At 48.9% G+C, this 12,416-nt stretch overlaps 6 protein-coding genes across 6 annotated transcripts; 2 read left to right on the top strand and 4 right to left on the bottom strand.

Annotated features, from left to right (window-relative positions):
• Window positions 1–95: 95 nt before the first annotated feature.
• Window positions 96–2,105, bottom strand: K460DRAFT_357311 (uncharacterized protein; the record flags this gene model as incomplete). The annotated part of the gene is made up of 2 exons (XM_040932024.1): window positions 96–124; window positions 173–2,105. The coding sequence occupies 2 exons, from the start codon at window positions 2,103–2,105 to the stop codon at window positions 96–98; spliced, it is 1,962 nt and encodes a 653-aa protein (XP_040786168.1).
• Window positions 2,106–3,210: 1,105 nt separating this feature from the next.
• Window positions 3,211–4,725, top strand: K460DRAFT_357310 (uncharacterized protein; the record flags this gene model as incomplete). The annotated part of the gene is made up of 5 exons (XM_040932023.1): window positions 3,211–3,272; window positions 3,372–3,439; window positions 3,499–3,552; window positions 3,609–4,230; window positions 4,581–4,725. The coding sequence occupies 5 exons, from the start codon at window positions 3,211–3,213 to the stop codon at window positions 4,723–4,725; spliced, it is 951 nt and encodes a 316-aa protein (XP_040786167.1).
• A 378-nt stretch (window positions 4,726–5,103) lies between these two features.
• On the bottom strand, window positions 5,104–8,971 carry K460DRAFT_316137 (protein prenylyltransferase). Its single transcript, XM_040930329.1, has 3 exons — window positions 8,565–8,971; window positions 8,353–8,510; window positions 5,104–8,303 (listed from the first exon to the last, which is right to left on the bottom strand). The coding sequence occupies exons 1-3, from the start codon at window positions 8,811–8,813 to the stop codon at window positions 5,288–5,290; spliced, it is 3,423 nt and encodes a 1,140-aa protein (XP_040786166.1). The 5' UTR covers window positions 8,814–8,971; the 3' UTR covers window positions 5,104–5,287.
• An 80-nt stretch (window positions 8,972–9,051) lies between these two features.
• K460DRAFT_418639 (uncharacterized protein) lies at window positions 9,052–10,533 on the top strand. The gene is made up of 2 exons (XM_040937961.1): window positions 9,052–9,460; window positions 9,513–10,533. The coding sequence occupies exons 1-2, from the start codon at window positions 9,144–9,146 to the stop codon at window positions 10,057–10,059; spliced, it is 864 nt and encodes a 287-aa protein (XP_040786165.1). The 5' UTR covers window positions 9,052–9,143; the 3' UTR covers window positions 10,060–10,533.
• On the bottom strand, window positions 10,312–10,917 carry K460DRAFT_418638 (uncharacterized protein; the record flags this gene model as incomplete). Its single annotated transcript, XM_040937960.1, has 3 exons — window positions 10,841–10,917; window positions 10,703–10,788; window positions 10,312–10,650 (listed from the first exon to the last, which is right to left on the bottom strand). Exons 1-3 carry the CDS (start codon window positions 10,911–10,913, stop codon window positions 10,312–10,314), a joined length of 498 nt encoding a protein of 165 aa, XP_040786164.1. The 5' UTR covers window positions 10,914–10,917.
• A 168-nt stretch (window positions 10,918–11,085) lies between these two features.
• Window positions 11,086–12,200, bottom strand: K460DRAFT_396866 (uncharacterized protein). Its single transcript, XM_040936125.1, has 2 exons — window positions 12,135–12,200; window positions 11,086–12,069 (listed from the first exon to the last, which is right to left on the bottom strand). The coding sequence occupies exons 1-2, from the start codon at window positions 12,146–12,148 to the stop codon at window positions 11,436–11,438; spliced, it is 648 nt and encodes a 215-aa protein (XP_040786163.1). The 5' UTR covers window positions 12,149–12,200; the 3' UTR covers window positions 11,086–11,435.
• Between the last annotated feature and the right edge of the window lie 216 nt (window positions 12,201–12,416).

Raw genomic sequence — 12,416 nt, 5'->3', positions numbered from 1 at the left:
GGAACCCATATATATTGGTACATTTCCTAGCTATTGGAGATGCATAGTGTAACGCCTAACGCCCTTCCTACTTAAACTTCATGTTTGCGAATCAATCAATATGCCATAAAAGGAGCACCGACATCTACAGAAATGTTAGTGAGGCAACGTTCACATTAACTCTGAAACTTACACACGAACGAACCACCCCACCAAATACCACTGACTTTCCAGACACTGGGCGGGCAAAATCTGTCCCCGGATGCCTTGACAAACCCATCCCAAAAGACCCACTGACTAGCATATGCCAGCATACCCAAGAACGCACCCGCGAATATGATTTTAGATTCCCAGGACTGCCATTTCAAGTTGACAACCGTTGTATAGTCTGAGCGTTTATTCGAAGAGCTATTGCTGCTTGACAATGGCGGTGCGTCTTGTGTAGGGGGAGCAAGGAGCGAGGCGTTACTCGCATTACGACGACTGGGTATTGCCACTTGACGTTGAGGAGGTGATGTGCTAGATACTGCTAAAGGTTGTTCGTCAATTTGAATCTCGTCGAGTTCATCACTCTGTGATAACTCGTTATACTGAGCTCCACCGGGAGTACGGCGTTGAATGGCCGACCCATCGTGCGAGTAGCCTAGGGACGCAGGACGACGGCTCCCAGACGCCATATCAGGAATGGCAAAAGGCTGCTGTTCATATTGAGACATATGAGAATAACGACTACGCCTGCTGCTTTGTCTTCCGGCTATGGCCATGGGTTGCTCATCAAACAAATCGCCGGAACCTGGCCCTTGATACGCAATGGGTTGATTAAACGGGTCATTGGATGCAACGAGAAACGGCTGCTCTGTCTCATTCAAAATATGGTGGTGATGCATATTCGATTGTGACGATGAAGAGCTGCTGCGGCTTGTTTCATCTGGATTGATGTAGTCCAAGAGCCATGTCACCGGCGCCTTTGCCAGGTCGGGAATTTTTCTCGATTTAGGCTTAAGGAAGTGAAAAATTCCGCGACGCCAGCCGGCAACCGCGTCGTACACTTGACTGAAGAAGAGTGCAACGAAGAACCACACCACCACAAGAGGAATACATAACATGACCCAAAATAGAGCCCCAAGATACATATGACGTGCATCTCTGCCCCCCATCTTTGGTCGAAGGTGGTGAACAACGTAGAAGCCCCTTTGTTCACCGACGTGGGCCGCAGATCCAAGAAAGTATGCGCCGAGTAGTTGCATAATAGCTTCAGTGACCGCGGAAGTCACGGCAACGGAGGAGAGAACCAGCTTTGCGGCCCAAAGGCCATCGCCGTCAGGCTCAAATCCGAAGATCTTGATGAGTCGTTTCTTAGATATCAAAGCGAGGAGACATGATAGCCAAGATAGTCTAGGCCGACAGCAGAACAGTAATGCCAAGAGAGTAAGCGGAGCATCTTCGTATCCAGGCGCGCTTTTGATGAAATGTGCAGCTGTGAAGTTGAATCCTAGCTGTATACCAGCAAGTACGACTCCCATTATAACTGGGAAACCCCATCGTAAACGATCCGTAATAGCTGGTCTTAAGTGCTCACCCTCCGGTAGTAGTTTCTCTTTCAGCACCTTTTCTTTACTCTGCTTGAATACAAGACCTGGCCAGGCGTACAAGAGGAGATATCGCAAAATACTTCGGTTTTTTGCTTCCTCTCTTTGGGCGATTCTCAATCTGATCCATCCGATCCCAAATGTGGCAAGTAACCAGAAGAAATGTTCTCCAGCATAGATTGCGAGATATCTAGAAGGGGTTGTGCATTTCTGCTGATCTGGAGGAAGTGTGTTGTTCTGTACAGTCCAATTCCAGGGCATTATCCATTCCTCCCAGTCACGACATGCCATACCGCCGCATATGTCAAACTCTTGCCGCCATTCAGATCCATTGCAGAATATCCCAGTCCACTCAGCCAGCTCAAATGGTTCGGTTCCGTGGATGCAACAACCCTCCTCACCGAAAAGGAGTTGGTTTGGTGTACTTTGGCATAGGCTGGTGGCGTTCATCACTGGCCACCCGGGAATGCGACATGCGGTGTCTGAGTTACATTTCGAGCACCAAGAATTCTTTTGATCAAATTGCTCGACAAACATGTTCCAGTACACGGAACATGAAGACGTGGAAGGACATGGCGCCGAAATTGTGATGTTGCCCTGTCCTTGGGAGCAACCCTCACGAAGACATGGTGGTGCGGAGTTGAGCAGGTCGGCATGCTGTCTGTATGTAATGAGCGAGCCACATTGGGCGATAGCTGAGACTGGCAAATAAAAAACCGGGGCTAGCAAAAAAGTAACAACTGTAAGTGGAGTGATTATTCTTGCCATAATTCCACAAGAAAGTGAAAAAAAGCGATCGATCGGCTGGAGTATGTTAGGAACCTGAGGGAATGGGTGAGCTTCTTCTTTAGGGCAGCATATGCACGAAGATAGCTTCTCGTCAGGAATTCCCACAGCTGGCAGATACTTCATTAACAAAAGGTCGCACTCGCCCCAGCCCCCACTGCCAGCGTAGCGCCATCAGGAATGGGGAAGGCAAAAGCAATGACAAATCTATTCGACCACGCATGTGACCTATGAGACCTATGAGCGGCTAGGTTGTGTCAGAATGAAGGACTAGAGAGGCCTGCTGATCGTGATCGCAGCTTGAGGAGTGGAGAGGTTCTATTCAAAGTACTACTGGAGCGAGCATTACAAGCCATTGTAAATGTTACGCTACTAGGGTTTAGCGAAGGTAGCGGGAATAAATCGGGTAGCCCCTAAAACCACAGTTCATCGTGCTAAAAGACAATATGAGGCATTGTCAACACTTTTGTTTCAGCGAAAGCCCCCATGACATGTCTTTATTAAAGGGAAGCTACGCCAATGTTGATTCGATTTTATATGATACACGGAGTGGAATTGGGATTGTACTGTACATGACAAGGCTGAGTTGAGTTGTAAAGCACGAGGCTGAAAATCGGATACCTAATCCTCCTTTTTGCTGAACGGCGACTATCACGCCAGATTTTACAAGGATACAATGCAACGTGGAGACTACTAACCTATCAATACAGTGTACAAGCGCATCGCCGTCCATTTCCGGCGACCTATTTTTATGCTGCAGCGGGCGTTCTCCTGCCCCCCGTGCACAGAAGCGAGGTGCTCGTTGAGCATTCAGCTCTAAGTCTGAGCCCTGCTGGAGTCCACGGTACGCGCCAGGATGTGGCTCGGTGCAGGAGGGAACGAGAGTAGCTGTGCGGCTCAAAACCTCGCCGTCTTGTGGTATGTAGAATAGCCATCCTTCGACTTAAACGGGTTTTTTTTGCACAATATCCATCGACATGAGAGCACAATCTACGTTAACGATAATAGCCTTTCTAGCGTTTGCGACCGAGGAAGTCGCAGCTCAGGATCCCAGAGAGCAGTTAGGGAAGCTTCCAGTCTGTGCTGTGAGTCCCATGCTTGACACACCTCTAGCACAACTTAACTGATAGAATTGTTTAGCAAGCCTGTCTTACATCTGCATTTGCAACATGCAACTGCAAGATCCTGGACTTTAAGTGTAAGTATTTCAACTTTTGTATCAAACAACGGGGCAGCAAAACTCACAAAGTCTAGGTGCCTGCACTTGCCGTACATTTCGATCATTCTCAGAATCCTGCACCGACACTTCTTGCAGCAGCATGCCCCCAAAGCCGTTACTTGATAATATCGACGGAACATGTAAAGTCAGCAGCATTGTAACATCGCGATCGTCGTCCAGTATATCGGCAACGTCGACTTCGATTACCTCAAGCCTAGTCACTACAGAGTCTTCAATGACCATGACCATAACGATTCTTACGGTAGCCACGTCGTCTGATCCACTCAGAACCACAGATTTAAACAGATCTTGGGGTGCTGGTATCACGGATACGATAGAATCCGAGGGACCATCAGAAACAGCGGTGCGAGGCGATCCGTCCATATCTCCAGGCGATCCGAATATCTTCGACAAGACTAGAGGGCCAGGTTTCACGTTAAGTGCGTCAAATCTTTCTATACATACCACGACTATGTCTCGAAGCATACAATCTTACCGGTATCCGTTCAGCAACGGAACAGGAAGAATATGGAACGGCAGCGCGACGTGTACGAGCTATTCAGGGCCAGAGTACACGGCAGGAGTGGCATCTGGGACAGTACAAAGATCGGCGTTGATCACGGTAGGACTACTCTTTCTGCTTGCAATGGTATTAATGTGAGCGTAAATATTCGCCAATTCGTCTTTATCGTCTGAAACTTTCTGTGAGAAATCTCGGGTGTTGACCAGTGTGTAAGATTATTAATATCGCGTTGTTTCTTTTTCATCGCATTAGCGTTTGCTTCTTGTTGTTTCGACTATATCCTCTCGACATTTTTGGTCTTTTTAACTCCATGCTTGATCCCAAACTCCGTTACGTTCTCTTTGCTCAAAACAACGTGCTTCTCTACGAAGCCAAAAGCGACCCGAACACAAGATACTACAGCGATGACCTGCCATACTACCCACAAAGGTTTTATACATCTTTAAAACATAAATCTTGTTGACTAGCTCTAAATGCTTGTTAGTTTCACCACTGGCGTACGAGTACGCTGCGCCGTCTTTGAGTCCGGTCGATCCCATGACACTCTGCACAAAGAGTCTGATCCCAACAATACCAAGGGTACGATTCGGACAATCATTTGCGACGGTAGATCAGTAATCATGTCTTGAATGATGATCAAGCATCAAATAAGTCGGGGTATGTGATAGATTGAAAAGCACCGACAGAATTTATCACGAACGTGACCACCACAAGGTACAACAAAGACTCAAGGGTGAGCACACACATTTGAGACAGACGTATGAGTAGTTTGGGATGATATTCATTCAATTCCGCATGATAAAACTAAAATAAGCATGCAACACAACTGGTGGGGGAGGATGTAGAGCAAGCGGTCGCAAAGGTAGCTGGACTACATGCTGTTTAGCTTTTATGCAATAAAGACAATGTGATTTTCATCATATAAAATCTACGAGTTGCTCCGGGAAGCGAAAAAGATGCCGAAGGAGTGGAGGGATTAGAGTAAGTTTCTGTTGAGACAAGCTTTTCCATAGACATAGTTGGATATTAGTGTTATTTGTAAAGCATACTTGGTGATAAAAGTCCTATAGTACATGTGCATCGCTTTTCCCTCTGTTCTCTTTTACGCTCTTCAGTCGGTCCTCTTAGCAGGGTGTAACACCGCCTCTGGGAGAGGACTGGCGAGCTTTAGACGACATATTCTCAAGAATCCTAGATGCAATCTACTAGGGCACTCCATCCAACCTTACACCAAGGCGCCAGAACAATTGCTCTTTGAGCGTCGCCAACAAAATTAGTAGCCGCCATTGCACCAGCAAGACTGACGGCATCTAGTGCACCATTCGGCGGAGCATTCCTCATTGCTGTCTCCTTTGCAAGCGTGCTAGCGAACACATTACCACCCGTAACGTCCGTAAGTTCGGCCCATCCTGTATGCTTCCAAGGCGCTAGCATGACACTGCGCCTCGCTTCATCCAGCTCCTGTTCTTCACCACCCAAGTTGATTGATATGGCTTCAATAACCTTCTCCACACGAGCCAGCTGCTCATCGCTGAGATCCTTGTTTGTGCGTAGACGCTCCAAATCATCTTGAATAGCTTCCATTGTCTCATGGTCATCGTCGAGGACCGTCATCGCACCGATGAGAGTCAAAAGACCCACATGGCCCTCGTGCTTCTCGATAGCCGTGAAAAGTTGGTCACGAGCGACCTGCTTCTCATTCTCTCCACCCTTAGCCCACAGGACTTCAGCGAGAAGACAGATGATGTCGGGGTTAGAGCCTGTCGCTTCGAGCGAGGTACGGAAGTACGGTATCGCCGCGTCTAGGGAGCTGCTGAAATAGTGTGCTAGACCTGCGGTGAGCCGTGCAGATAGCTTGACGTTAGCTAGCTGATCGGCGGACAATGCGGACTGCTTTTCTTCACTATCTAGTTCAGAGAGTAGATCTAGTGCTGTTTCGGCTTCCTCTACTGCTGTCTCATTCGAGCCAATAGCAAGCAGATTGCGAGCGAGATCAGTCTTAGCTTGCGCAACACGAGCAAGCGACAACAGTGATTCGGACTTTTCGTACTCCTGTTCCACGGTGTCGGTCACAGATTGTAGCGCGCTCACGGCCACGTCGTAGTTACCAACACGCTCCAAGTAGAGTGCTGCGAGGTGCTTGTGTGAAAGATCATAGGGTGCTTGAAGGTTAAGCTGCTGAAGAGCGAATAGAGGCTGAATAAGGTTCGTAATGTTGCTCGACGACGATGGAGATGATCCGAGAAAGTCGAATGCTGAAACCGCGTACTGTCGCTTCGTCAGGAGTAGAGACGACTCTGACAGCTCAAAAGCATGGGTAAAGTGAGACAGCGCTTCTTTAGAGTCGCCAGTAACGAGTGCAACTATGCCTTCGCCGACCCATGCGAGAGAGTAGTCAGGATCCTGGGATTGCGCGCGCGAGAATGCCGTGTGTGCGAGCTCGAGGTCGTTCTGGAGTAAATATAACGCACCGAGGTTAGTCCACGTATGAACGCTCCTCTCGTTAAGATGGAGGGAGCGGACGAAAGCATGCTGAGCAACCTTTGGACTAAGAGTGGTAGTGATGACACCGAGTGAGTTCCAAAACTCAGCGTTCCCCGCCTCGAGCTCAATTGCGCGTTTGAAACACCTCATAGCTGCTCGAAGGAACGTGGTCAGTTTCTTCTCATCATCTCCTTCCTGTTCAAGACAAACATGGGCGCGATATTCGGTCCAGCCGAGGTTGTACCACGCGACAGCTTGCGCATGAATGTCGTGTGCGCAGCTAGATATCGCTCGCTTTTGGGCAAGGATTGAGGCTTTTAGTACTTTCGTTAGGATGAAGTCATCTTTTTTGGATAATGAAGCGAGAGCACCGTTTCCAATTCCATCAAGGTCCTCTTCCGTATCGAAGTCAACACCTACCTCCGACTTGCTGCGAAGCAGTTGCTCGATACTGTCGATTGGAAATTGGTCGACCTTGTCCTGCACCCAACTGAATAGACTGCAGGCATCACCCACAGCCTTCCATAGATTAAAAGCATCAGGCTTGTACTCGGTAATAGTCGCAGCGACCTCGATTGCGCGCACGGCGCTGTCTATCGCCTCTCCGAAGAAACCAGTCTCGACGCAGTGCCATCCTTTCTCGACAAGCGTTTGAAGAAGCGCGATCGAGACACCAAACTCCTTTGGTCGATCCAGCAAAACTGCCTCGTAACCCTTGAGAGCCTCATCAAACTCACTTAGCTCACGATTGACGTTGGCCAGCATGTATTTTGTAAACCAGCTTTCATCATCAGTCCTCATCAGGACAACGCCATCCGTAGGGTTCTCAGCATAGTTGAACGCGCGCGATGCCGAGTTGTATCGTCCGGAGTTATGATAGCTTTCACCGAGACCAACATATGAATAGTAGTCATCTGGGCTAATGCGCAGTGCTGACAAGAACGAGACAACGCTCTTCTGATACTCTTGCTTGTTCATTTGAACAACACCAAGCGCCGAAAATGGCCAGCTAACACCTTTCTTCTTTGAACCAGGAACCTGTCGCGCTTTGCCTGAGTCAACGACTCGTTGCGAGACAACTTCGACAATGTCCCATTCGCCTTGATTAGCAAACAGCCGAGCTAGACGCTCAGCTGCAACGATCTCAGAAGGCGACAGTTCGAATGCTTTCTGAAAGCACTGCCTTGCTCGCCTGCGGTCCTTGTTATAGTCCTCGTAATATATGCCGAGTAGCGTATATGCGGGTGCATAGTTTGGGTTTGCTTTGATTGCTGCGAGTAACTTTGTATACGCGCCATTGCGATCTCTCCGAGCAGTCTTCGAGGAGTCAAGCTCCCATATACAGACACCTATTCTATAGAGTGTCTGTGCCCGGAGTTCTCGACCGCGCTGCTTCGATGCGTCCAGTTGTGGGTAGTCCAGGTACTCTTGAAGTCTCTTCAAGCCAGTTTTGTAGTCGCCAGTGAGTGCCTGACACCAGGCTGACTCAGCACCGATGCGGCCGTTTGAAGGATCCTGCTTTAATGCTTGCTCAAGGAATTGAAAGGCTTGCTCATACTCCTCCTCCTCCTCAAGGACCAATCCGATACCGATGAGGGCGGAGGTGAACTGGGGCTTGCGCTTAAGAATCGACTGAAAGATGTTTTTAGCTTCAGGATGGTTCCTAGGCGTCTGATAGTAAACGAGAGCAGTAGCAAGGGTGCTGCTTAGAGCATCACGAGTCCTACGGATATCAGCATCGAGTTTCGATATTTGGTAAAGTGACGACGGACCGTTGGAAAGACAGATCTGTTTTCTTGGCCTCAGCCATAGCATATCTTAATCCCCTCCGCGTGCTTTCGACAGCACTTTCATATTCCTCCAATGAGAGGTAGTAGTCTCCAAGTAGGCAATGTGCAAGTGGTGATTTTTCAGCCTCTGTTATACCTTCCTATTGATTTGTTAGTCACTACAATCTACTATATTCGAATGTGCGACTACTTGCAGTCATCAACACCAGGCAGTCCTCCTGTGAAACTGGCACATCTTGAGTTAGGGATACCCCGCCCTCGCTCAGATCTGGCCCATCTCTTGTGTCTCCATCTTCTGCAAGTGGAAACTTGGATATGCCGCTGCTCAAATAGCCCGTGATGACTTTAGATAGACCCTCGGTCGGAAAAAGGTCGACAAATTGCCGTAATGTCAAAATGTCAAGATCCAACAAGTCGTGTGCACTGTCGGCGTGCGACGCCATGACTGCGGAAGACCCTTCTCAGTTCTTTCCTGGGCTACGAATTGCGGCAAATGCGGTTATTCGAGGCAGGAATCAGAGCAAGAAGCGCGTAAGAAGCGTGTAAAAAGTGGCGGGGCCCGAACTGCAGGGGACGGAAATGTTTGATGTTGGTGTTCGTGTCTTTCCGTAGGGCTGAGTGAGAGCTACCTAGCGCAACGTCATGGCTTGCTCGTCGACGTACCCGCCAAAACCCCGCCAAACATTGTTCACTGTGCAATGGCGCATTCTTAACCCGACTCAGGCCGTATTGACGGCTCGTAGCCCTCTCACCTAACCGCTACTATTAGTATCATGTCTACCAAAACTGCGCTCAAGGCCGCGAAATCCGCCATCGACGCCAAGAAATGGGACGAAGCAAAGGAGCACGCGAAGACAGTAGTCGAGAAAGACCCTAACAATTACTTTGCGCAACTATTCCTAGGGCGCGCCAACGACGGTCTTAGCAGGTTCGACGACGCAGCGAGGGCATATAACGACGCGGCCAAGATCAAGCCAGACGATGCGCAGGCATGGTTAGGGCTCAGGAGCATGTACGAGGGCCTAGGACCATCAAAGGTGGAAGAGAACATCGAGGTCGGCCTGAGGCTGGCTGAGATCTACATGAATCTGTATGCGCATGCAAGTGTCCCAGGAGAAGAGATCGAAGGCTAACAAGCACAGCGACGACATCTATCGAAGCCAGTGCGCAATCGACAAGCTCGTAGACCACGCCCGCAGTCACGGCACAAAGCCACAGTACGCACATGCGCTTGCTACCCAACTCCCATCCTCATCCATCTACTCGTATCTCGAAGGTCGCCTACCAGACCCATCCAAGACCTACACGCGCATCGCCGATATCCACGAAACGCAGGAAGCGCAGAAGATCAAGAAGCTCATAGACGAACGTAAGACTCGTCTTGGTGCGACACTCGAGAGCACAACAAACTCGGTCAAGAGCGAGATTTACGCCACGAGTCCACTGGAAGGCATATACGAGGAGATCATCAATTGGACCAACGACGACGAGCTGCGAAGACAATACGAGGAGAAGCTGCTCGGGCGCGCATATGATACCCTACTCGTCCTACCGGCGGGCGAGAAAGCCGAGAAGAGGGACAAGGTGATGAAGTTAGCTCATGATATGGTGATCATCAAGCATCCGTACCTACTCGCGTGGCAGATCGAGCTAGAGTGGAGGTCAGGCCTGGAGGTAGAGGCGTATTGAGGTCTATTTCACAACGATATGCATTGCATGGCGTCTAGGATACAAAAAGGCATTTAGGAAATTTTAGGTTAATACATACACGGACTGGTTATCAAAAGCTTCATTACACAGCTCTATAGTTGCACGACTGGATGTCCTGCGCAGATATCTCCTGGAAATCAATTAATCAATCTCAAATTCTTAACTCCACAACACCAGCTATGCTATTTTGCCCGTCTTGATACTGTACTCTTCCTCGTGCCCGCAACGCTACTACACAGCAGCTCCACCAACTACAATCCTCCTCTTCTCCTCCGCACTAAACACACTCCCACCCTGCTTCAGCGCATGAATCAACATAGGCAGACTACTCGCCTTGAAATCCTGTGCCTCGCGCACCTTGTCGAGATCATCTGCGAGCTCCGTGGTAATTCTGCGCAGGTAAATGGCATCAAAGTCCTCTTGAGTTTGCGCTGGCGTTTGGATTTTTGAGCTGGTGGCCTTAGGAATATTAGATTGAGCCAGAGCATCTATCATGATTTCGTCGCCATCGTGCTCTTGTGTGGGTTTGGGTTTCTTCTTTTCTTTCTTGAGGGTTGCCTTTGGAGTTTCCTTCTTTACAGTAAGTTGAGACGTCCTATGCAATCATTCAGGCTAATCTTACTTGGGTCTCTTGTTCTACCGGACTAGGAGTTCGCTCTTTCTTCTTTTGTGTCTCGACATCGCTGTCACTTTCGCTTGAAGACGATACTGCGCCAGAGGGTTAGTCACTGATGATCTCACTTTATGTTGAAGAGCGCACCTTCGAGTCGTGACTTTCTCTTTTTCGACTTGCGTTTCTTATCGACACCACTTGGTGTCTTGTAGGCCGCCATTGTGATAAGGTAAAGTTAGTTGGAAAAAGTTCGAGATGTGAATGTGAGCTTATCTTATCAGCACGTGGGCGCTAACATCTGTGCGATAACGCGCGGTCAACGATCGGAAACAACAACGTTCCGTACAACAGCGTGAGAAAAAGTGACGGACGTTTTCGTGAAACCGGTGTCCCGCTTGATTAGTGTTCTCACTCAAAGATTGAGGATCTTGAGGGCGCGCGAATGTAAAAGTTGCCGGGTGAGCGTGCCGTTCTTTGCAGATGCGATCGGTCGCCCTTCTAACACACTTAGAGGTAAACATTGTAGGGATCATGTATTTAGTAGCCCTACTGCTATAGCATACAGTCCATTATACAAAAGTGCCTCAAAACGGACTAAGACCATCACAAACGGATATACAGAGTCAGGCGACTCCAAATAGCGCGGAGTATGAGTTGCCCGAGCAGAGCAATTTCCCTATCACGACTTATCCCGCATGGTGGTCGCGCATCAAATTTCCCATGACGCATTATCCTTCCTGCCTTATGTCGTCTTGGGAGTCGCTTCCGTCGTACTTGGAACTGAAGGAATGACTTCATGATAGTGTGATGCTGGTTGAAGCAGCGTTGGTACGTGCTTCCACCCCGCCAGAGGACACTTCCTGAATAAGCTGGACGCAAGGTCTACCAGGAAATCCGTTGGATACATTGACTCGTCCTTCTGCAGCCAGCTCTCGTGACCTTCGTCGGCAAAGTAGTCCACAATGAATTTCCGAGCCTTACTCCCAGCTGGAGTACCGCTATAGAGCTCTGTAACCGACTTTACGCCTAATCGAGGCCTCTCTGGTTTATTCTCTTCCAAACGGGCATACAGTGCGTCAATGACGCAATTCTTCGCTTGAATATCTTGTAGTACTTCGGCGAGGACGTAGGTTTGACATAGTATTCTGAAATCCTTCGTCGGTATTCGCTTGGTGTACAGATGATTAAGGTACAGACTAAAGATATCTGGTTTGTCTTCTGGCAATGTAACGAGGCGTTCGTCGGATTCCAGCCATTTTCCATTGGTGGCTCGCTTGAAAAATTCCGATCGCGACGCCAGGATATTCTGGTGGACCCAAAAGGTTTGTTCGTCGCCGCCTTGGCCGACTTTAACTTGAAGGATTGGGCTGGCAAAACTATGCGACGTCAGAAGCGTCTTTCCAAATGGATTGTACATTGTATGCAAATATTCCAAACTTACTTCAAGACTTCCATTGAGTCTATGCGGCAATGTTGGAGAGCGGTGGAGTATATGTAGGAGATGTCAACTTATTCCCAAAGACAGGTTCTGGCGCAAGTGTTTATATTTCATATACGGTGGGACGAGCTTCTATGTTTTGCAAATGGGGCCCTCCAAACGACGTGCACAACATATGTGCCCTGAGATTCGCCATTATTTGTTCGTAGTTTGGCGCTTGGGGCCAAAAGTGTGCTTGGCTTGCCTAGGCGCGCGCGTTGGCACCCGACACATCAAGTCTCGAGT

This window comes from Cucurbitaria berberidis (assembly GCF_010015615.1).
Source record: "Cucurbitaria berberidis CBS 394.84 unplaced genomic scaffold K460scaffold_4, whole genome shotgun sequence".
NCBI lineage: Eukaryota > Fungi > Ascomycota > Dothideomycetes > Pleosporales > Cucurbitariaceae > Cucurbitaria > Cucurbitaria berberidis.
The sequence above is the reverse complement of the archived record's forward strand: the minus strand, read 5'-3'. Positions and strand labels throughout refer to the sequence as shown.